This window comes from Danio aesculapii, chromosome 20 (assembly GCF_903798145.1).
Source record: "Danio aesculapii chromosome 20, fDanAes4.1, whole genome shotgun sequence".
In the NCBI taxonomy this organism is placed as follows: Eukaryota; Metazoa; Chordata; class Actinopteri; order Cypriniformes; family Danionidae; genus Danio; species Danio aesculapii.
The window spans coordinates 18,738,598-18,761,801 of record NC_079454.1 but is presented as its reverse complement, the minus strand read 5'-3'; the positions used below and the strand labels follow the sequence as shown (position 1 = coordinate 18,761,801).

Genomic DNA, 23,204 nt, shown 5'->3' with positions numbered 1-23,204 from the left:
ACACACCCCACAACCTGACACCAGGGCTGATGGACTGAGTCACTTCATCTCACAAACCACCATGATGAGAGAGAGACTTTGATATGAGTTCTGTGTGACTGGTACATTTTAAAAGAGTTCTGGCTGTAGTCCTTCTGCAGGACCAGCGAGCATTGCATTGTTATGTGTTTGTCGCTTTACATTGGAATCACTACTCACTACAGCACTTCAGCGCAAAGTCTACTTACAGAGGCTTTCAAAGACAATCTCTCTCTCTCTCTCGATTTCTGCCTACTGGGCAGTATGAAAAAGCATTAAACTCTCCACTTGAGTAAAATAGCCCAGAGCTCATAATCCAGTGGTCTCCAGGCAGAATGCAGTTCTAAACACTAGACAATATCATGCATGTTTAGATTGTGTGCAAATTTTTACATTTTGTGAACGTTCAACATAAACAAATGCTGCACTCCTGTTTCAAGTATAAAGTAAAATTTTATGTTGCACTATATTCTATAAGAATTAAAATCTTGTTTACAGGATTTGCAGACTCCTAATAGTTGATGGAACCATGAACGAAAGCCTTGACTTAAGATAATCAAAGCATTTGATTTGCAATGCAAAAACATGCTAACAAAATTCATGTTAACATCTGACATGTTTGCTGGATGCATGCTGAACATCTAATTACCCCACTCCGCGTTTAACGAAATGTTCATTTGCATATTTAATGAGACACTCTTAAATCAAAGAGGAGAGGCTAATATTCAAGTGCTGCTAGCATGGCTGCTTTGATTAAGTTCTTTTAGCGTGTTCAAAACACAGTGATGCTTATTATATGAAACTGGAAGGAAGCTGTTCAGAACTTCCAACCTATGTAAACAATTAATATTTCATGAGTTAACACAATTTGCATATTTCTATATGTCATGATGTGTGTGATGAAGAGTTGTTTACCTGTATCTGCTGGAGCAAATTTTTGAGTTGCACCAGGAACTCCTTGGCCTCCTTGGCTTTGTCTGACACTCCGTTCAAGGCCTGGGACAGCTGACACTGCAGACATAAACACAGCTCAGTTAATTCATTTGTTTAAGCTGTGAGTAAATATGTCATGTGACGTCAATCAGTGTAATTAAAAATGTGTATATTCATGTTGCATTAAGCAGATTAAATAGTGTAGTCCATTACTATTTAACACATTACTCAATTTTAATCATTTATGTATCACCACAAGACACCATCTTTACATCTATAAACCTTCTTGTGTTGCACGTGCTTCACTGCCATTGAAAACTGCAAGCATTATTAAGTCTGGCCAAACATTTAAAAGATCAATATCTAACATTCTCTGCATCCTAAAATGGAAACCATTATCTAGAGTCTAGATCTGACCAACATTGCCTGGCAACCTCAAATTCCCTCCATTCTTTAACATACCCTTCAAAGACAGATTCCCTTCCCCTTCAGATTTGGTTAGTAAGCATTGGCCAATCAGCTGGTACAAAAAAACGATTACAAAATAGTTATTTTAATTTAGTAAAATAACCCCACAATTAGACCCACTTCCAAAGAGGATCCTGATCTGGCCATGCTGATCTAGCATTATACAGCATCCTAAACAAAAATTGCAATATCATAAATCCTTACATTCTTTATAATCCTCCAAAATTTTTTAAACAACATCAACAAAACCCTCATGACCATTCAATATTCACATCTTCAAGCTCCATCCTCTAAAGATATGCACCCAGGGGCCTCATGGAATAACAATTCATCCCAAACATCATCTTACATTCCCAGAGTCTCTAAAACCAGTTCTTAGAAGATTCTCTGAAGAATAACGTTTGCTGTTCGTTCAAACTACTTACATAAAATAAGCTGAAACAACACAATTCTTGAATTTTTTGGGGACAATTTAATTGTTCTATATTCAATCCACTTAAATTTGTAAAAAAGGAATAAATTAACTTAATTGCTTCATGCCATCCCAACACAAATTGATTTTGTGGAACCCAGCATTTCTTACAGTGTAAAATCCAGTCAAGCCAATCCAGTATAATGAAGAATCCTCAAACCCAACATTCAAAATGCTCAATTGAACCCAATTTTTAACACCAATAAACACTCCTAATATCTCCAAAACTCTCCAGAACACTCTTTGAAGATTATGTTTCAACACTACTATGAATCTTCAAACTCAGCCAATATCTTGGCCCAGAGAGGACCATGATCTAGTCCTGCCGATCAAAAATGACTCCCTTACCAAGATCCTCAACTCACACTCAGTCTAGTTTAGGGTTAGGCTTAAAAGTCTTAGATTTTTGCTCTCAGCCCAAATTTTGCAACCCAGGCTCATTATTAATACGTAGGTTAAGTTTTTTTGCGAACCCACCAGACGCCGCTGTGTACGCTTTTTCAGATCTCAAATTTCTCTCGCAAGTGCCATTCGCACCTGCTCTTCTTGCGTCAATTCACCAGAGGCTACAGTTGATTGACTGACTGAGCAACCGACCAATTCCTCCACCCACCCTCTTCCCTAAACCTTCTTTCCACATTCTCACCCTGTTTTTACTTGTTAATTTTATTTTTTGCTTTTTATTTTTGCTTTACCTGCTATCTGGAACCGTTCTACACCACACTCGAATTCTGTCGTCGTGGTCAACTCCGCTTCATGTCACAAGTGTGTTGATGTATGTGGCGAGCTACTGCACATACTGGTAAAAGTGGAAAAGCCATCCACACAAAGGTAAGCGGTCGGCTGGTGAGCACAAAAAGAAATAGAAGCCGTTGGTGGCTCAAACCGCACAGTAGCTTTCGTTTAAAGACGAAATGCAGACATACGTAGCTCTGGCTACATAATTCGCACACTCCATAAATGTATATGGGGCTACGTATGCACAATGAGCCTATTTTGAAATTTTGCCTAGTTTTATCCAAGCCTTCTATGTTTAGATGCATATTAGACATCTATTAGACTTAAAAGCTTAAACAATGATTCCAACATCTTTAAATACCACTTGACATTTTCAGCTTTCTTAAATCCTTTATTCCCAGAAGTCTAAAATACCACCCATTATTACCAGCATCCTCAAATAGATTCATTTGTTTACCATCCAACATTCCCAGTGTCTCTAAAACCTTTCCAGAAGATTCTCTGAAGGCTATGATCCAGTCAGGCCAATCCAATAATACGAAGAATCCTCAAATCTAACATTCTCAAATTAACCCAATTTTTATCATTTCCCTACACCAGTGTTTCACCACATACCTTAACCAAACACACTTGATTCAGATCATCAGCTCATTAGCAGAGACTGAAAGATCTGAAATGGATGTGACAGACAAAGGAGACATGCAGTGCTGGTGGTCCTCCAGGAATGCGATTGAAAAATCACTGCCCTACGCTATTTAACACTCTCTATGTTTCAAAAACCGATTCCCAGAAGACTCTCTGGAGACTATGTTCCAACATACCCAGAATCTTCAAGCTCAACTCAACACCCGATCTTGTCCCCTTCTCTCTCCCATTTCACTTCCTGTCCTTCTACTGTCAAATAAAGATAAAAGGTCAAAAAATTCATCTTAAAAAAACTCATTGCAACATCGTAGACTATGATCTAGACTGCCAATCCAAAATGACACTTTCCCAATATCCTCAAACGCACACCCACATTCTCAATAGCCTTACCAAGATGTCCATCCCGCTGTCTCATGGGATAATAATTCAGTCATGCCTATCCAATGTTTTCCAAAATTCTAGAACACCAGCCAAATACTACCATCTGTCACAGTCAGACCAGGCCCCACCTCCACTTTATCACCCTGAGTGGCGTCACCTGTGCACTGATCAGCTTCACGCCTGCCCCACATCACCATTCATCACCACAGCCCCATAAATAGTGCACTCTCACTTCAAGCTGCAGTCACACTGCACTTTTCTCCGATAGACTTCTTTTCAGACCAGAGACGAAGCTTGTGCGACAAGTTTCGCAGTTTACTGCGTTGCAAAGTTCAAGCTTAATGAACTCTGACCTGCAAAATCGCATAACTTGACTGTGTGAGACCAATTGAGGATCAAAACATGACCTCTCTGTACAGGAATTTAAAATATGGAACAATTGCTCGCATTTTTAAAATGTCTAATCATCTTGCTTAATCGCTCCCTTTGTTGCAGCACCGTACTACAGAATTTTGCAAGCTCGAACTGTAGTGTGCCTGCAGCTTCACTCTGTGTCCGGCCTCGTCACCATCCAGAAGAACTGTTTCTCCCTACACAGTCAGTGTATTTACCTCAGTTCTAGAAGTTCTTTACTGCCTCTGTTACCTCCGTTGTCCCTCCTAGTGTTGTCATCTCCTGGTTCCATGTCTGGTCCTCATCCTTTCCCCAGTGTGTGGCAATTCCACTCCGGTCCGTCTCAAGACCCTCTATCCTACCTCCAGAGTATTCCTGTATCCTCCTGTTAATCCTACTTTCCATTGCTCTCTGGTTTCCTCATCTGCTCTTCGTCTGGTCCCCGTGCTTGAGTCTGAGTTCGCCGTTAGCTGCCACAGCCCGATCCACGATCCCCAACGCCAAGCTAAATCCATCTGCCTTCACTATATCTATCATCCTTAATAAACTATTGATCTACACCATCAACAAATGTACCTTTATTAACGACATTCATATTATTTACAGACTTAAACACCACTCAACATTGCCAGCATCTCCAATAACCTGTTCCCAGAAGATGCTCCAGAGACCGTGGTCCAGTCCAGACAATCCAACATTACCTTCCTCAAACCCAACGTTTCCTCAAAAGACCCTTTTTGGGATCCTTAAAGCTCTCGTTAAATTAAAATAATTTTATTTAGATGTTAGTATCAGTATTGTTAGTTTTACGGATATCTATAATCTAGTGTGCCCCAAAAACAATGGCACAATTCACTTTTAGTAGACGTAAACCTGATTTAAACACCCAAAGCTTGCGGTCTGTAACTTTCTCCAAAATGGATCAACAATGTGTTTGGCAACACCTCATACTTACGTTTCTCATCAAATCTTTCGGGCAATCAAATGCTCTGTAGTATCTGACATGTCCCACCTCTTCAAGACGCTTCTTGTTTGCTTTTCAATTAAACTAAACCAAGGGTGTCCAAACTCAGTCCTGGGGGGCTGGTGTACTGCAGATTTAGCGCCAACTTCCTTCAACACACCTGCCAGGAAGTTTCTAGTATATCTTGTAAGAGCTTGATTAGCTGGTTCAGATGTGTTTGATTAGGGTTGGAGCTAAACTCTCCAGGACACCGGCCCTCCAGAACTGAGTTTGAACACCCCCTGAACTAAACTGTATTATTGGCTGTTTTTTATAAAGGGGAGGGGCTACCATATGTCCCACCCTGTCCCACCCTGTTTGAGTTTAGATTAAGTTTTAAAGCACCTTTAACATCACTCAACATTATCAATGCATATAAAGACCTTTTCCAAAAAGACTTAAAGTGTGATCCAACATTACTCAGAATCCTCAAACATCATTCAACATCTTGGATCCACAGAACAAAGATAGGGTGATCACATGTGCTGTTTTTATGGGACATGTACTGACCAGGATTTCTATGTTTGGCTCTGTTTTCATACCTGCTGAAGGTATTGATTAGTTTATGTACTGGTCTAGTTTGACCAATAATATGCAGGTATTACACATAACAGACCAATCATGGTATGTGAGAATCTACAGAGAATGATAAAACTACGTCAATATATGTGCATATTAAATGTGTTTGTTAATTCAAGTAGTGTTGACACTGACTTTCACATCAAGTCTAATTAGAATAATTCTGATGTGTTGTTTTGGGTCTATGCAAATAAGCTTTAGATTAATGGAAAAAAACAATTTCATGCCAAATAACTTAATGTGCAGTCACGTGAAGCTCTGCCCAGTGATATAGCAGACCTCCATAATCCATAGGCAATGGGAATAAGATCATCCGGACACAATCTTCTCAAAGCAAACAAAAGCTTAGCATTATTGTTGGATTAAAGTTAAAACTTCAGCCTATTGTATTGTGCGTGCCAACTATCTAATTCTCATCTGAGCTATAATAAAATACAATAAAAGCCTTAGCCTGATGCCTGGTGGCCATTTGACAGCAGTTGGAATGAGACCCGAAAACCAAGCTGCATCACTCATTAATCCAGATTTAGTGGGAACTAGCTCTCTAAATGACATGAAATCAGTGTGAACAGATTATTAAAGGTGCTGTATGTTTTTGACTCTTCTAAAGTATAATACCATAATATGTTTGCAGATATTTAAAAGACATGCTAAGTGAACATTCTTATTTATCTGAAAAACAATGCTAAAGCCAGCTATTATCCTTTGAAATTGTGTGTTCCGTGTCGGAATGTTTGTCTTTGTTTTGGTCTCAATAACCAGCCCACTGCCAGTGTCCCCAATTATATTTTAGCATTTTGAATATTGTCCCAACATCCATTCATGCACTGCAAAAAAATGCTTTCTTACTTATGTTTTTTTTCTTGTTTCTAGTCCAAACATATAAATATTCTTCAATTCTTAAAGCATTTTCTAGATAAAAAAAATTGTGCTGATTTTAGAAATGTCAAAATTAAGTGAATATTTTTTAACCTTAAAACAAGCAAAATAATTTTCTAATGATCTTGATTATTATTTGATAGTTTTTGCTTACCTCATTAGCAAATTATTTTGCTTGTTTTAAGGAAAAAACTCACTTAGTTTTGAACTATTTCCATAAAATGCTTTAAGAATTTAGGACTCTTTCAATTTTTCACTAGAAACAAGACAGAAAGCAGCGGGTGTTTAAAAATTTTATAGTGCTTCACTTTTTCTACTTTTTTTATGTTACAGCCTTTTTCCAAAATTCATTTAAATTCATTAAATTCATTTATTTCCTCTAAATTCTACACACAGTACCCCATAATGACAATGTGAAAAAAAGATTTTTTGAAATTGCTGCAAATTTATTAAAAATAAGAAACCTGAAAAAATCACATGTACATAAGTATTCACAGCCTTTGCTCAATACTTTGTTGATGCACCTTTGGAAGCAATTACAGCCTCAAGTCCTCTTGAATATGCCACAAGCAAACGTAACGCCTGGCATTCACTCCAAAGAGTTCAATTTTAGTCTCATCAGACCAGAGAATTTTGTTTCTTATGGTCTGAGAGTCCTTCAGATGCCTTTTGGCAAATTCCAGGCGGGGAGTGGATTCCGTCTGGCTACTCTATCATACAGGCCTGATTGGTGGATTGCTGCACAGATGGTTGTCCAGGAGCTCAGACAGAGTGACCATCGGGTTATTGATCACCTCCCTGATTAAGGCCTTTCTCCCCTGATCACTCAGCTTAGATGGCCGGCCAGCTCTAGGCCTTGTGACTCGAGACAATCCTATCTCGGAGGTCTAGAGATAGTTCCTTTGTCTTTGTGCTTGGTTTGTGCCTTGACATGCACTGTCAACCCTGGGACCTTATAAAGACAGGAGTATGCCTTTTATAAATTATGTCCAATCAAGTGAATCAAGCAAAGGCTGTGAATACTCCTGTACATGTAATTTTTCAGGTTTTTTATTTTTAATAAATTTGCAGCAACTTGAAAAATTGTATTTATATACATGTGTTTACACGTGTCGAGTACCATGGAGGAGCTCAATATGGATACTTTTGTTTTGTGTTTACCTCATGATTAAAGTTGTACGTCTGCAGATACAAATAACAAATAACGGAGACAAAAAAAAAGCCTGCTAGCATTTTGTAAATGTTGCGCACAATAGGTTAAACTTATCTGCAAGACTCCAGCTTAACTAATGATCACTCAAGTCTGAGGAAAACCCTGATGCAGATGCTGATGCGCACCTCTCAAAAATTTTCAATACACATCGCAACGACGCATAATGCAAGCTTTGTGATTGGTCGGTTTGGTATCTGTGATGAGTGTGGGTGGGGCCAAGAGCCACACGAGAGCAGCGTTCCTCTTGGAGCAAATGTTTACAAGTGTCGAGTCCCGTAGAGGAGCTCAACATGGATACTTTAGTTTGTGTTTACCTTTTGATTAAAGTTGCACATTCACCGGTTCTCACCTCTAAATTACAGGTTTACGAGTTTTAGCAACTTGTACATTAAGGTAGCGTTCAGAAAAATCAAAACACCCGCAAAGAAACTTGACACAGAGGAACATAAAAACCCATTGCCAGCTAGCGTTTTGCAAGTGTTATTGCAGAGCAACACAAACAGAATGCAGAAGTATAAATGCACAACTTTGCATGGGTCATGGTGTTCACTCGACGGAGATGTATACAGTTAGGACTGTAGATCTTGGGGCATCGACACAATTCTACTATTTTTGGCTCTATACACCAACACAATGAAATTTAAGTGAAATGAAAAAGATGTGCTTTAACTGCAGACTGACAGCTTTAATTAAGGGGAATTAATATCTGAAATCAGGTGAACGCTGTAGGAATTACAAAAGTTTGCATATGTGCATCCCACTTATTAAGGGACCAAAAGTAATGGGACAATTGTCTTCTATAAGCTGTTCTATAGCCAGGTGTGTGTTATTCCCTCATTATCCCAATTACAATGAGCAGATACAAGGTCCAGAGTTCATTTCAAGTGTGCTATTTGCATTTGCAATCTGTTACAGTCAATCTCAAGAGCTGTCACTATTAGTCAAGCAAGCCATCATTAAGCTGAAAAAAAAAAACAGAAAACACCCATCAACATTCTTTAAAAGAAAGAACGCACCAGTGAACTCAGCAACACCAAAAGACCGGGAAGACCACAGAAAACAACTGTAGTGGACGACTTAAGAATTCTCTCTCTGGTGAAGAAAACACCCTTCACAACAGTTGGTCAGATCAAGAACACTCTCCAGGAGGTAGGTGCATGTCAGAGCCAACAATCAAGAGAAGACTACAACAGAGTGAATACAGAGGGTTTACCACAAGATGTAAACCATTGGTGAGCCTCAGAAACAGGTAGGCCAGATTAGAGTTTTAAAAAAGTTTTCACAGTGCTGAAACAACATCCTATGAACATATGAGACCAAGATCAACTTGTACCAGAGAGATGGGAAGAGAAGAGTATGGAGCAAGAAAGAAACTGCTCATGATCTTAAGCAGTGAAGCATGGTGGTGATAGTGTCATGTCATGGGCATGTGTGGCTGTCAATGGAGCTGGTTTTCCAGTATTTATTGATGATGTGACTGCTGACAAAAGCAGCAGGAATAATTCTGTAATGTTTCAGGTAATATTTTCTGCTCATATTAAGCCAAATGCTTCAGAACTTATTGGACAGTGCTTTACAGAGCAGATCAATAATGACCTAAAGCATACTGCAAAAGCAACCAAATAGATTTTGAAGAGAAAGTAGTGGAATGTTTTGCAATGGCCAAGTCAATCTGACCTGAATCTGATAGAGCTTGCATTTTACTTGCTGAAGACAAAACTGAAGGGAAAATGCTCCAAGAACAAGCAGGCCTGGCAGAGCACCACCAGGAATGAAACCCATCTTCTGGTTGTGTCTATGCGTTCCTGACATCAGGCTGTAATTAACTGCAAAGATTTTGCAACCAAGTATTAAAAAGTAAAAGTTTGATTTATGATTATTATTCTGTCCAATTACTTTTGGTCCCTTAACAAGTGGGAGGCACATATGCAAACTGTTGTAATTCCTACAGCGTTCATCTGATTTATATATAAATACCCTTAAATTAAAGCTGCAGTTAAAGCACATCTTGTTTATTTCATTTCAAATCCATTGTGTTGCTGTATAAACCCAAAAATGCTAGAATTGTGTCCATGTCCCCATATATTTATGGATCTAACTGTAATTAAGCTTTAAGAATGGGTGTTGGGACTGCATTCAAAATATAATATAAAAAATGCATTCAAATATAATTGGGGAAACTGGTAGAGGGCTGGTTATAGAGACCAAAACAAAGACAGACATTCTGACATGGAACGCACATTTTCAAAGGAGAATAGCTGACTAAAACTGACTATATTCTCACAGTTGACAGATTATTTCACTTATTTTAAAGAAAAACACCCTTAATTTTGACATAATATTTCTGAAAACAACACAATATTTTTGACTTGTCCAGAAAAAGCTTTTTGATTTAAGAAGTTTTAGATATTTGGACTAGAAACAAGACAAAAACAATTCAAACGTTGCTTATGCCATGCGCACAATGGGTTAAACGTATCCACGAGACTCCGGCTTGACTAATGATCACTCAAGTCTGTGGAAAAGACCCTGGCACGAGTCCACACACACACACACACACACACACACACACACACACACACACACATTTCCATCCCACCTGCTCCTCTTCCTCTGGGCCTTCCTGGCCTTCTTCGATCAGCAGGGTCTTAAATCAACGAAAACACACACACACACACACACGCGCACACACACCACACACACACACACACACACACCCACACACACCACACATAAACAACACACACACACACAGAGACATATCTATTCGGTCTATTAGTGCCATCTGCCCGGGCAAGCTGTCCAGCCTGCTAACAAGACCCTGACAGAAACCCTTCTCGTGGCCCTCTTCTTCCCAGTGTGTGTTGGAGAAACGACACCAGGACACTGCTGGGGTCAATGATGCATCAGGGTCACCGGCACACCCCTGCTTTTGTGTCAAAAGAGCCTGTACAATCTGGCCCTCCTTCACACTACTCGGCCAATTTCAAGCCAAGAATGAAACAAAAGAAATGGGCTTGATTTGATTCCCTCGTTTGTTAAAACAGTGTTAACAGACTTTCGAAGAGCCAAATGTCACAGTCGTGGATGTATTTTATTGACCAGAGTCAGCACAAAGGTCAGGTGGTCAGAATCACTCACACAGATGAGGTAAAGTGAGGTGAAAGCGTGTTACAGTGTCTGCGGGCTAAAGGTCAGTTGAAGGTAAATGAGGTTTTTCTCTCTGAATAGTTTTTTTATGATTATTTGTTTTATGAATATGTTTTAGATTTTCAAAAGATGATAACTCTGCAGTTACATCATTGTTATGTAAACAATTATATATATATATATATATATATATAAATAATATATATATTATATATATATATATAATATATATTATATATAATATATATATATGTATATATATAGCATGTATAGGTTGTTTTCACATGACACCATCAGCGCCGCACAAAATTCAGATGGAGGGCAGGAAGTGATTCTTCTACATAGGAATCGCTGTCAGAACATCAAAATGTTTCCATTTTATGTTGTTTGTAATTGTTTAAATCAGCCAAAATAAGAAATGCAGAACAGACTTCCTGGAACTACAAAAGTTTTTGCTCATAAAGGAGGGAAAGTTGCCTGAAATAGCTGAAAAACGGAAGGCGGCGTGTAATAAACATTTATTCAATACATCCGTGTGTACAGACTTTTTTGAACGCAATAATTTGTTTGACAGCACCAATAAAGATCATATACAGGCCTAGCTATGTGTATAAATATGTTTATGTGTTATATAAAAATCTGATACAAACACCACCACACGTATACAAAATCCAGGAGAATATCATTAACGCACCCCGCCATGTAATCGCTGCAATGAAATCTCCGTCTTGTTTCGCAATAATCCAGTCTTTACTGGCGTTTCAGCAGAATGAACATCCGTAACGTTAACATCAGGATGTGCAGCAGCAGTAAATGTTTGTTGATAGTACATCGACAGAACAAAACAGAAATGCAACCCTTGTGACAAAACTAGACTTGTTATTGTGGAGCACTTTTCCCCTTACAAAAATAAATAAATAAATAATAATGTAGGCTACACATCCATGCTTTTGTATGCTTTCATCTGTCATTTCGTGATGTCTGGAAGATATCCGCATAGGGAACCACATAGTAAAGTGTATAATGTGTACAACTCTTTGTTAATGAATGCTACATAATACTGTAGCATAACTGATAAACTGTAATAAATACTATAACGTTAGTGTAAACTGTGGTGTATTGTGATTATAGCGTAGAAAACTGAAGCCTATTGAATAATTTATTAACTACAGTTGTGTTGTACCACAGCAACAATATAATTACTACGACAGTTTAATTCAAGTAATTATCTGTAGTATGCTTCCAAACACTAGTATTTACTATTGTATTTTTCATGTAAAATAATTATACAGTGTGTAACTTCTAGATGACAGGCAAATCACTAGTTCAGTAGAAAAATCGGCCCTCTTCATGATATAAGGATCATATCCAACATTCATTCATTCATTCATTCATTTTCTTTTCGGCTTAGTCTCTTTATGAATCTGGGGTCGCAACAGCGTAATAAACCGCCAACTTATCCAGCACATGTTTAACGCACCGGATTCCCTTCCAGCTGCAACCCATCTCTGGGAAACATCCATACACACTCATACACTACGGATAATTTAGCCAACCCAATTCACCTGTACCGCATGTCTTTGGACTGTGGGAGAAACCGGAGCACCCGGAGGAAACCCACGCGAACGTGGTGAGAACATGCAAACTCCTCACAGAAACGCCAACTGACCGAGCTGAGGCTCGAACAGCCCTTGGTGTGAGGCGACAGCACTACCTACTGTCCTCAGGTCCAACATTTGTTTTTATTTTCTATTACATCTCCTTTGAAATATGATGTAAATCGCAGAAATACGGACTTTCCTTTGTGTCTCCCATTCAGTTTTTTTACTTCCTGCCCTCTATCTGAATTTCACTAGAACTAGAACCACTAGTATCACTAGAACCATGTGATTGAAAACAACCTATTCACTGTAAAAAAATGTTGGGTTCCACACAATTTGAAGGCGCGCTCTCTCTCATTCACATACACACACACACAGCACCACGGCGGATGCACACTCTCTCTCTCGCTCTCTCACTCTATATATATAGTTGGATTTATTTGTAAATTTATTCCTGCGCCGTAAGAATCTGGTTGGGTCCTGTGGCTCCCACAAGACAGCCACGGGAATCAGTATTGCCAACTATTTAAATGAAAAGATACTAAGCTCTGCCCGAAAAGTCGCTAAATGTTGCTAGATTACGTCATACGTCAATTTGCATTTTACTGACATCATCAGGTTATGCTGTTTCTGTTTGTTTAACAGCCTAAGGTTAATAAAGGGGTATTTATATTAACACTATGCTTTATATATGCATGTCAATTTCACTAAATTTATTGCTGTTTGAATACAGTATATCAATATAGATGTGTTGTGAATTTGCAGTAATCTCTCAGATGTAATAAACTCAGACAAGTTCAGACAAAATATCTGTGATTGTGAACAAGGTCAAATTAAAATGTTAAAATAAAGGAGAAGCAGATTGGTTTGACTGTACAATGGAAAAACCTCACACTCCCGGTGCTAAATCATTTGCCGTCGGTATGCAAAGGAGTGATCAGCTCTCAGGCTGCAGGTGGGAGAGACTGCTGTACGAGGACTGGGCCGCCTGTCAGTGCTCTGAGGAGGGGGAGGGGTCGACGGCGTCACCCGCAGCTCGTTGAGAAGAGAAGGGACGGTACAGTATGGGCACATAAGAGTCTATACAAAATCTCCAGTAATACAAAATAGTTGCTAGATTTGTCACAAGTCGCTTTTTTGAAAATTTGTCCCTAAGGGGGTCTGAAATGTCGCTAAATATAGAGACAAAGTCGCTAAGTTGGCAACACTGGCAGGAATGCAGACCTCTAGTTTAAACTACTAAAATGTCAATAAAAGTCACTTTGTTAAACTGTAGAGATGAATTTTCAACATCAAAAGTAGACAGAGCAGACATCAAGGTCGCATAACGCAATTCACAATCATAAATAAACAGAGACACGGATGTTGTTAATTAACACATATTTGTTAGGATACAGTTATTTTTTAGAGTGTATATATATATACCATCAGTGGTTCAAAAATGCGTTATGTGACTATATCATTTGAATTTCTAGATGCAAAGGTGGACAATACACTTGATGTCTGCCAATAATAAGGTGTATAAAAAAGACTTGATATAGGTTTTCAATCGTGCTAAAAGATATGACCATTTATGAATTATGTACTTCAGTCAAGCAATGTATTGAAGAGCTGATGAGATATGAATTAAACTAAATTAGAAAGCGCAGAAGTGCGTGCGTGCGTGCGTGCGTGCGTGCTTGAAGCATCATAAGGACGTGCGTGACATTTCAATAACTGCTGTTGGTTGATTTTTTCTGACAAGGCAATTGGACACTTGTCTTATCAGCACTTTTGCTGAACTGTGTTTATTTAATCTGCACATGTTTGTGTGTGTGTGTGTGTGTGTGTGTCACATGAAAGACAATACAAATCTGTGCTGATGTGATAGTGACCTTGGTTTTGTGTTCTCTTGGTGTGTGCATTAAAATGTGGCTTTTACCATCTAAAATACCCTTTCTAATTTAATTAATTCAATTTCCTTCAACTTAGTTTCCTTTATTCATCAGGGGTCGCCGCAACGGAATGAACCGCCAACTTCTTTCTAATTTTATTATAAAAAATAATGAAGAATTTTTAAAGACAAAACTTTTCTAAACAGTATTTTTACTGAATTAGACACCCATAAATATGGTCACCAACTTTAGCATTCTCCATTTGTTTATGCTATTTGAGGTTTAAGTGAAACTATTGATCACACTGCAAACAACAACTAAAATGAAATGTGAACGCTGGCAGCTGTGTGTGTGAGAGTCTATAAAAAGGACAATCACTATTTGACTGAACTAAGTGCTAAATGCACTGGAGATGCAGTCACTTCGACTTTGGCTCACTGACATGCCATTTAATAACGTCGGATTTAAAAATAAACACAATAAATGTCACAGCACAGTAAATTACTGTACAACACTGGAGAGATCTTGACTGTACATGATTTATTTTGTGGTGTAGACTTTGTTTTTTAGCTGGTGGGGCATAGTGAAATGAATCAGAAACTGCCTTGTGAACTCTGCCAAATTTAAGCTAAGCTAGGCTAATGCTAGCTGCATTCGCTTAATCCTCCTTCATCCTTTCCCTGCTGTTTCACACAGAATGAGTTTTTTTCAGTTTTTTTAAATCAAAATCTGTTAACTGTGATGTATTTTATGATAAACCAACAAAATAATAAGAAGCTGTTTGGATCCTAAAATATGGGACAGCTAACATTTGTCAAACCATTATTGTATACTGTTAATAACAAAGCATTTTTTAAACAGCTCTCAGATCAGAAACCAAACCCATTTTAGGTCAATCTTTGTGGAGATCTATGTGTATGGATTCCTATTGAAATGACAATCACAATTCACTATAGGGTAATTTGACGCATTTAGTGGGGTGTAAAAATCTGTGTTTTATTAACAGAATTATAGGTCCAGTTAAATTAAAATAACATTTTATAGATGTTAGTATCAGTATAATAGTTAAGGATGTCTATAAGCTAGTGTACAATGACAAAATTCACGTTTAGAAGATATAAAACTGATATAAACATGTAAAGCTTGCAGTTTGTCACTTCCACCTAATGAATCAACGATTTTGTTTTTCCACCTAAATGGATCAATGTTGCCTCACACTTCAGTTTCTCATCAAATCATAACCAATCAAATGCTCTCTAGTGTCTGACATATCCCGTCCCCTTCAAGACGCTTCTCATTTGATGTGCTTGTGCTCAACCACTCTCACTGGCAGATCTGTAATAAAAAAAAAAATGCTATTGGCTGTTTTTTTTAAAGAGGAGGAGCTACTAAATGTCCCGCCATGTCTTCATTAAGTTGAGATTACGTCAAATTTGGAATAAAAATGCACATTTTAAAGCACCTTAAATAGCCCCTATTTTGCATTCTAAATAGTCATATTGTGGTTTTGGAAGTCTCCAATAACAGGCTGATATGCATGCAAGGTTAAAAAAAACACTTATAATATGCATTTATGTTTACCAAATTCTCCCAACGACTCTCATATGATTCATTTAGCGATTCATTTGTACCAAAACCCCTACTTAGCGCAAAGCTAATCTGCGCTGACTGGCCCAATGACCCAGTCTGTTGTGATTGGTCGACTGGGTTCAGCGCGAGACAGAGAGAAATGCCCACCATGGCTATGAAGTAGGAGAGAGTTTGTGAGAGCCAAATGCAGGAATGCAATAAAGCAATGCAGTTAAACACCAGCATATTACTCTACTAACCTAACCCCAAATAATAAATATGACACATATTCAGTATTAATACACACAGTGGCAAAAGTTGAACTATTTTGAAAACTGACCAAGCCGCATGTGTGTAGGAACAGCTGATGGTGGCCATAGCAAAGACGAGTTCAGAAACGCATTTAAATCAGTAAAGGAAGAAGCATGTGTCACGTTTTCAACATGGTTTTGGACACAATATGTGAATAGCTTTAACTTCTACTGAATAGATTTAACTTGAGAGATACAGTACAAGCCCTGATCCATAATAGATGAGTGACTACAAGCCGCGCAGGGCGATTACAACTTATAACACACAATTAATCACATACTTTGCAAACTACACAAAATGAGACAACAATTTTAATCACACTTACAAGTTTTGATGTGGAGGAAGAAGAAACTGGTCCATATGAACTGCAACAGTTACTGACAAAGACTGTGTCCGAAACCGCATACTTCCACACTAAACAGTACACTAAAATCAGTATGCTAGCCGAGTAGTATGTCCGAATTCATAGAATTTGAAAATCAGTATGCGAGAAGTGCCCGGATGGCTTACTACTTCTGGCGAGGTTCTGGAGTGCGCATCCCATGCACACTGCGCTATCCCATGATGCCCCGCGAGAGAATTCATGAATGGGAGTAAAGCGACGCAACTGACGCATGTAGGTCACGTGACCATGACAAAATGGCGGATGTAGTACATCTGATTTCCATTCATACTTTTCACATTCATACTGTATAGAACGTACTTTTCTAATGGCTGAGTAGTATGTTACATAATATGTTTGCAGATATTTGAGAAACATGCCAAGTGAACATTCTTGTTTATCTGAAAAACAATGCTGAAGTCAGATATTCTGCTTTGAAAATGTCCATTACGTGCCAGAACGCTCTCTTTGTTGATGTTCTTTTTTATCTGTCCAATGCCAGTTTTGCCAGTTATATTTTGGCACTCCGGGTTGCCTTGGGGGAAAACCACGTATTTCATTCGTTCCTTTATTCAAATAGGCTCTGAAAGCATGCGTCCGTGACCGAAATGTGACCTTCGGTGGACAGTATCATATGAACTCCGAAATGAGACCAATTCAGTTCTACATGAGGTTATTAATTAGCAAATAATATAATTATAACAAACATAAATATTAGGTGAGCAGTTTACACTGTAAACCCGTAACCTAAAACACTTTTCATGACGAGATACGCAGTGATAAGCAATTTCACTGTTTGCACCAGACGAAACACCATTCAGAACCACAGAAAATGCACTCACTCAATTGTGTGGAACCCAGAATTTTTTACAGTGTATTAAAATAAGTTAAAGTACTATAAAAATATTTGTTGTCATTACTTTTTGTTATATAATTTCTACTACTACTTCTACTACTACTACTACTACTTCTACTACTACTACTACTACTACTACTACTACTACTACTACTTCTACTACTACTACTTCTACTACCACTACTACTACTACTACTACTACTACTTCTACTACTACTACTACTACTACTTCTACTACTACTACTTCTACTACCACTACTACTACTACTACTTCTACTACTACTTCTACTACTACTACTACTACTACTACTACATATAATAATAATAATAATAATAATAATAATAATAGTAATAGGGTGTCAAGGTGGTGCAGTGGTTATCATGATTGCCACACATCAAAAAGGTTGCTGGTTCAAGCCTCAGCTGGGTCAGTTGGCGCTTCTATGTGGAGTTTGCATGTTCTCCCCGTGTTTGCGTGGGTGTCCTGCGGGTGCTCCGGTTTCCCCCAGAGTCCAAAGACATGCGGTACAGGTGAATTGAGTAAGCTAAATTGACCGTAATGTATGTGTGTGAATGCAAGAGTGTATGGGTGTTTTCCAGTGTTGGGTTGTGGCTGGAAGGGCATCCGCTGTGTAAAACATATGCTGGATAAGTTGGCGGTTCGTTCCACTGTGGCGACCACTGATGAATAAAGGGACTAAGCTGAAGGAAAATGAATGAATGACATAATAATAATAATAATAATAATAATAATTATTATTATTATTATTATTATTATTATATTATTATTATTATTATTATTATTATTATTATTATTATTATTATTATTATTATCCTCAAGCACTAGAAACCCAACAGTAACAGTAAGTTACTGATTAATAAAATGATTTCTGCAGCATTAGCAGCTTATTAGTATTGGCGCGGAGCCATTGTCTGTGTGATTAATGATGTACATCTGGAGGTCAGCAGAACCAATCACCCATCTGACCCGACACACACACCAATCTCCCCACTAACGACAGCTTCTTTCTCTCTTTCTTTTTCCATCTTGCCTCCATTCATCTCTGTGGCTTGAAATACGAAGACAGAAAGTCACTGGCATCATTCATTTTTCAAGATATATTTGGCAGAACGCTGCAATCATGCTAAGAAGTGTGGCGCAAATATTGCTCTAAATACTGAAATGGTTACATATACGTCTGTTCTTAAGCTCTTTCAGCCTGATTTCAAGGCTGGGTTCATCACTTATTCTCTGCCTTTTTATCTTTTGTCATGAGTTGTTTGTTAATTCTGTAATGCTATGAGACACGACTGCAGATTAAATGCAGTCTGAGGGATTCAAAAGTGTGTGCTGTGTATGTTTGTGTGTATGTATGTGTGTGTGTGTGCGCGTGTGTGCGCGCGTGTGTGTGTGTGTGTGTGTGTGCGTGCGTGCGTGCGTGCGTGCGTGCGTGCGTGCGTGTGTGTGTGTGTGTGTGTGTGTGTGTGTGTAAGACAGTAAAGGAAGCCCTGAGGTTAGTTTACGCTCATCATCCAGATATTTTAGAGAAGCAATGATGCAGCAGAAGATCTGAGAAATTTACAGATTAGTCAAATAACAATTGAAATTGTTAATTGTTATTATTTTTGATCATTCTCATTGTTAATCATTTGACACAACAAATAAGCTTTTATAATATAGTTTATTTAAGGGAGAAATTAGAATTTATTTATTTATTTATTTATTTATTATTATTTATTTTTATTTATTTATTTATTTATTATTTATTTATTTATTTATTTATTTATTTATTTCCTTATTTATTTGTTTCTTTGTTTATTCATTTTATTTATTTATTTATTTATTTCCTTAACTATTTACTTATTTATTTGTTTGTTTATTCATTTATATCTTTGTTTATTTACTTAATTATTTACTTATTTGTTTGTTTATTCATTTTATGTATTTATTTCTTTATTTACTTATTTATTTGTTCATTTGTTAGTTTTTTTATTTCTTTTATTTATTTATTTATTTATTTATTCGTTTGTTTGTTTTATTGTATGTAATTTTTTATTTACTTATTTGTTTATCCAGTTAATTAATTTATTTACTTATTTATTTGTTTTATTTGTTTATTTATTATAAACAATATATTTATGGCGCATTAGGTAGTGCTGTCGCCTCACAGTAAGAAGGTCGCTGGTTCGAGCCTCGGCTGGGTCAGTTGGCGTTTCTGTCTGGAGTTTGCATGTTCTCCCTGCATTCGTGTGGGTTTCCTCCAGGTGCTCCGGTTTCCCCCACAGTCCAAAGACATGCAGTACAGGTGAATCGGGTAGGCTAAATTGTCCGTAGTGAATGAGAGTTAATGAGTGTGTATGGATGTTTCCCAGAGATGGGTTGCAGCTGGAAGGGCATCCACTGCGTAAAACATGTGCTGGATAAATTGGTGGTTCATTTCGCTGTGGCGACCCCAGATTAATAAGGGACTAAGCCAAAAAGAAAATGAATGAATGAATAATAACAACAAACAAATGTAAATTGTCAAGAATAAAATGGCTACAACACAGCTTGATTCAACCAAAGGCAAAATTTATTTATTTATTTATTTAATTAATATTTTTTTTATTTACTTATTTAATCGTTTATTTGTTTGTTTATTCATTTTATTTATTTATTTATTTGTTTATTCATGTTATTTATTTTTTATTTGCTTAGTTGTTTATTCAGTTAATTTATTTATTTACGTATTTATTTATTTACATATTTATTTACATATTTGTTTGTTTGTTTGTTTGTTTATTTATTTGTTTGTTTATTCATTTATTTACATATTTTATTTACTTATTTATTTGTTTTTTTATTCATTTTATTTATTTACTTAAATGTTTATGCAGTTAACGTATTTTTTTTTATTTCTTTACTTTATTTCTTTATTTGTTTTATTTATTATTTTTATGTTTATAGTTTATGTTTTGCATTGTGAATTTATTTTCATGACAAATAAGCAGAACAAAGCTACCATTTAATTGTAGTGCGACAAAATAATGACATTTTTAGAATGTAAGTACAAAGATTTAAACTAATAAGTTCATTTAAAATAATACATTTTTAGGTGGGAAAACATTTGACTATTTTTAGGTGACTCTTTTACTATTAAGAACTATGATTTAGAATAAATTACAGAAAAAGTTCCAGCAATCAAAACAATAAAAATGGAATAGAGCCATATCATTTAGTGAGACCAGCAGGGGCGCTCAACCTACAGTCAGTGTGGGTCTTAACACCCCAGAATATTGACAGAGACTCTATACTGCTCAGTAAACATTGTCTTTTTCGATGAGACGTTAAACTGAGGTCCTGACTCTCTGTGGCCATTAAAAATCCCAGGATGTCCTTTGAAAAAATGAGTAGGGGTTTAACCCCAGCATCCTGGCTAAATTTTCCCACTGGCCTCTGTATATCATAGAATCCTAACCATTCCCATTTCAAAATTGGTTTCATCAGCTGGTGTGTGGTTTGCGGTCTGACACAATATGGCTGCCATCGTGTCATCCAGGTGGATGCTGCACACTGATGGTGGATGAGGAGATTGCCCAAAAAATGTGTGAAGCGCTTTGAGTGTCCAGAAAAGTAAGGAATTATTATTAGAATTATTTAGATTTGCAGAGGAAAAATGTGTAATAATACAGTGTAATAACAGTGTCAGATCAATGTTATGTTTTACAAAAAGTCTATTTAAGGATGATTATATAAAATTCTGCCTCAAAAAAAATACTAATCAACTGTCATTTTAAATCTTCATATTTGTAACTACCTTTAAACAACTTGAAGTCCAAGCTTGATGAAAATGACCTGGTCAAAATTGAAGGGTACCAACAATTTTGTCCATATCTTTAAATACACAGTACTCATCAATCATATACAGTATGGATTCACCCTTCACAAATCTCTCATTTTTTAGATTAAAATTTGCTATAGGAAGCTGTACAATATTATATTTGTGCATTTACATTAGATTAGTCAGTATTGAAGCCAAATCTGGAGCTTATCTAACACAATAACTTTTAATACCAGTCCAAAATGAGTACACTCAAATTTATGTTAGGAAAAAATATTTCAGAAAAAATTTAAAAGAGAAACAACACAATTTTATTGAAATTTTGTAGTTTGTGATTTTCCCCCCAATATTTCACATGAATTTAAATGTATTGTCTTTAGATTTCTAAAGATATTCAGTGAGTAAAATATTATTTTAATAAATAGATCAGATTATTTAGTTTGTTTACTGTTTTGTTCAAATGCACCAAAATACACTTACCACTACTTTATTAGGTACACCTAGCATCTAGTATTTGCCGTCAGATCTGCCTTAATTCTTCGTGGCATAGATTCAACAAGGTACTGGAAATATTCCTCAGAGATTTTGGTCCATATTGACATAATAGCATCACACAGTTGCTGCAGATTTGTCGGCTGCACATCCATGATGCGAATCTCCCATTCCAGCACATCCCAAAGGTGCTCTATTAGATTGAGATCGAGTGCGTAATCCTGCTGGAAGTAGTCATCAGAAGATGTGTACACTGTGGTCATAAAGGGATGGGCATGGTCAGCAACAATACTCAGGTAGGTTGTGGTGTTGACACAATGCTCAATTGGTACTAATGTGCCCAAAGTGTGCCAAGAAAATTTACCCCACACTATTACACCACCAGCAGCAGCCTGAACCATTGATACAAGGCAGGATAGATCCATGCTTTCATGTTGTTGATGCCTAACTCTGACATTACCATTTGAATGTTGTGGCAGAAATGGTGACTCATCAGACCAGGCAACGTTTTTCCAGTCTTCTATTGTCCAATTTTGGTTAGCCTGTGCGAAATGTAGCCTCAGTTTCCTGTTCTTAGCTGACAGAAGTGGCACCCGGTGTGGTCTTCTGCTGCTGTAGACCATCCACCTCAAGGCTGGACATGTTTTGCATTCAGAGATGCTCGTCTGAATACCTTGGTTGTAACAAGTGGTTATTTGAGTTTCTGTTGCCTTTCTATCAGCTGGAACCAGTCTGGCCATTCTCCTCTGACCTCTGGCATCAACAAGGCATTTGTGCCCACAGAACTGCCACTCGCTGGATATTTTCTCTTTTTCAAACCATTCTCTGTAAACCCTAGAGATAGTTGTGCGTGAAAATCCCAGTAGATCAACAGTTTCTGAAATACTCAGACCAGCCCATCTGGTACCAACAACCGTGCCACATTCTTCCCCATACTGATGCTCAGTTTGAACTGCAGCAGATCCTCTTGACCATGTCCACATACCTAAATGTATTGAGTTGCTGCCATGTGATTAGAAATTTGCATAAACGAGCAGTTGGACATGTGTACCTAACAAAGTGGCCGGTGAGTGTATATTGCCTATAATCACTGGGAAATGGATAAAAATGTTCATTTTCAAAATGGGGTGTACACTCATTTATGTTGTACACATATATTTTTGTGACAGATTTTTATTCCATTTATTTCATACTATCCATTTATTTTTATTCCATTTATTGTGGATAAAATTAACTTTTAATTTTTTTTTTAATGAACCGAGAGGTGAAACGTTGCCTGTTCTGCAAGTTTTCCACAATCACAGCCTCCGATGGCTCTTTTCCCAGTTGTGTGGGAAACTGAAACCTTGGCATAATATTCATTTATGTAACCATGGAAACCTGCTAGATTACAGGATTCTGCTGTTGAACAGTGCGGGTCACATT

The 23,204-nt window shown here is 37.3% G+C and overlaps 1 protein-coding gene across 1 annotated transcript in view; it reads right to left on the bottom strand.

The window, feature by feature from the left end:
* Positions 1-903: 903 nt before the first annotated feature.
* The window catches only part of LOC130247972 (E3 ubiquitin-protein ligase TRIM9), a 42,555-nt gene continuing 20,254 nt past the window's right edge, over positions 904-23,204 (bottom strand). The window contains exon 2 of the mRNA XM_056481488.1: positions 904-1,029. Within this exon, the coding sequence (XP_056337463.1) occupies positions 904-1,029 (126 nt within the window). The remainder of the gene's footprint in view (positions 1,030-23,204) is intronic.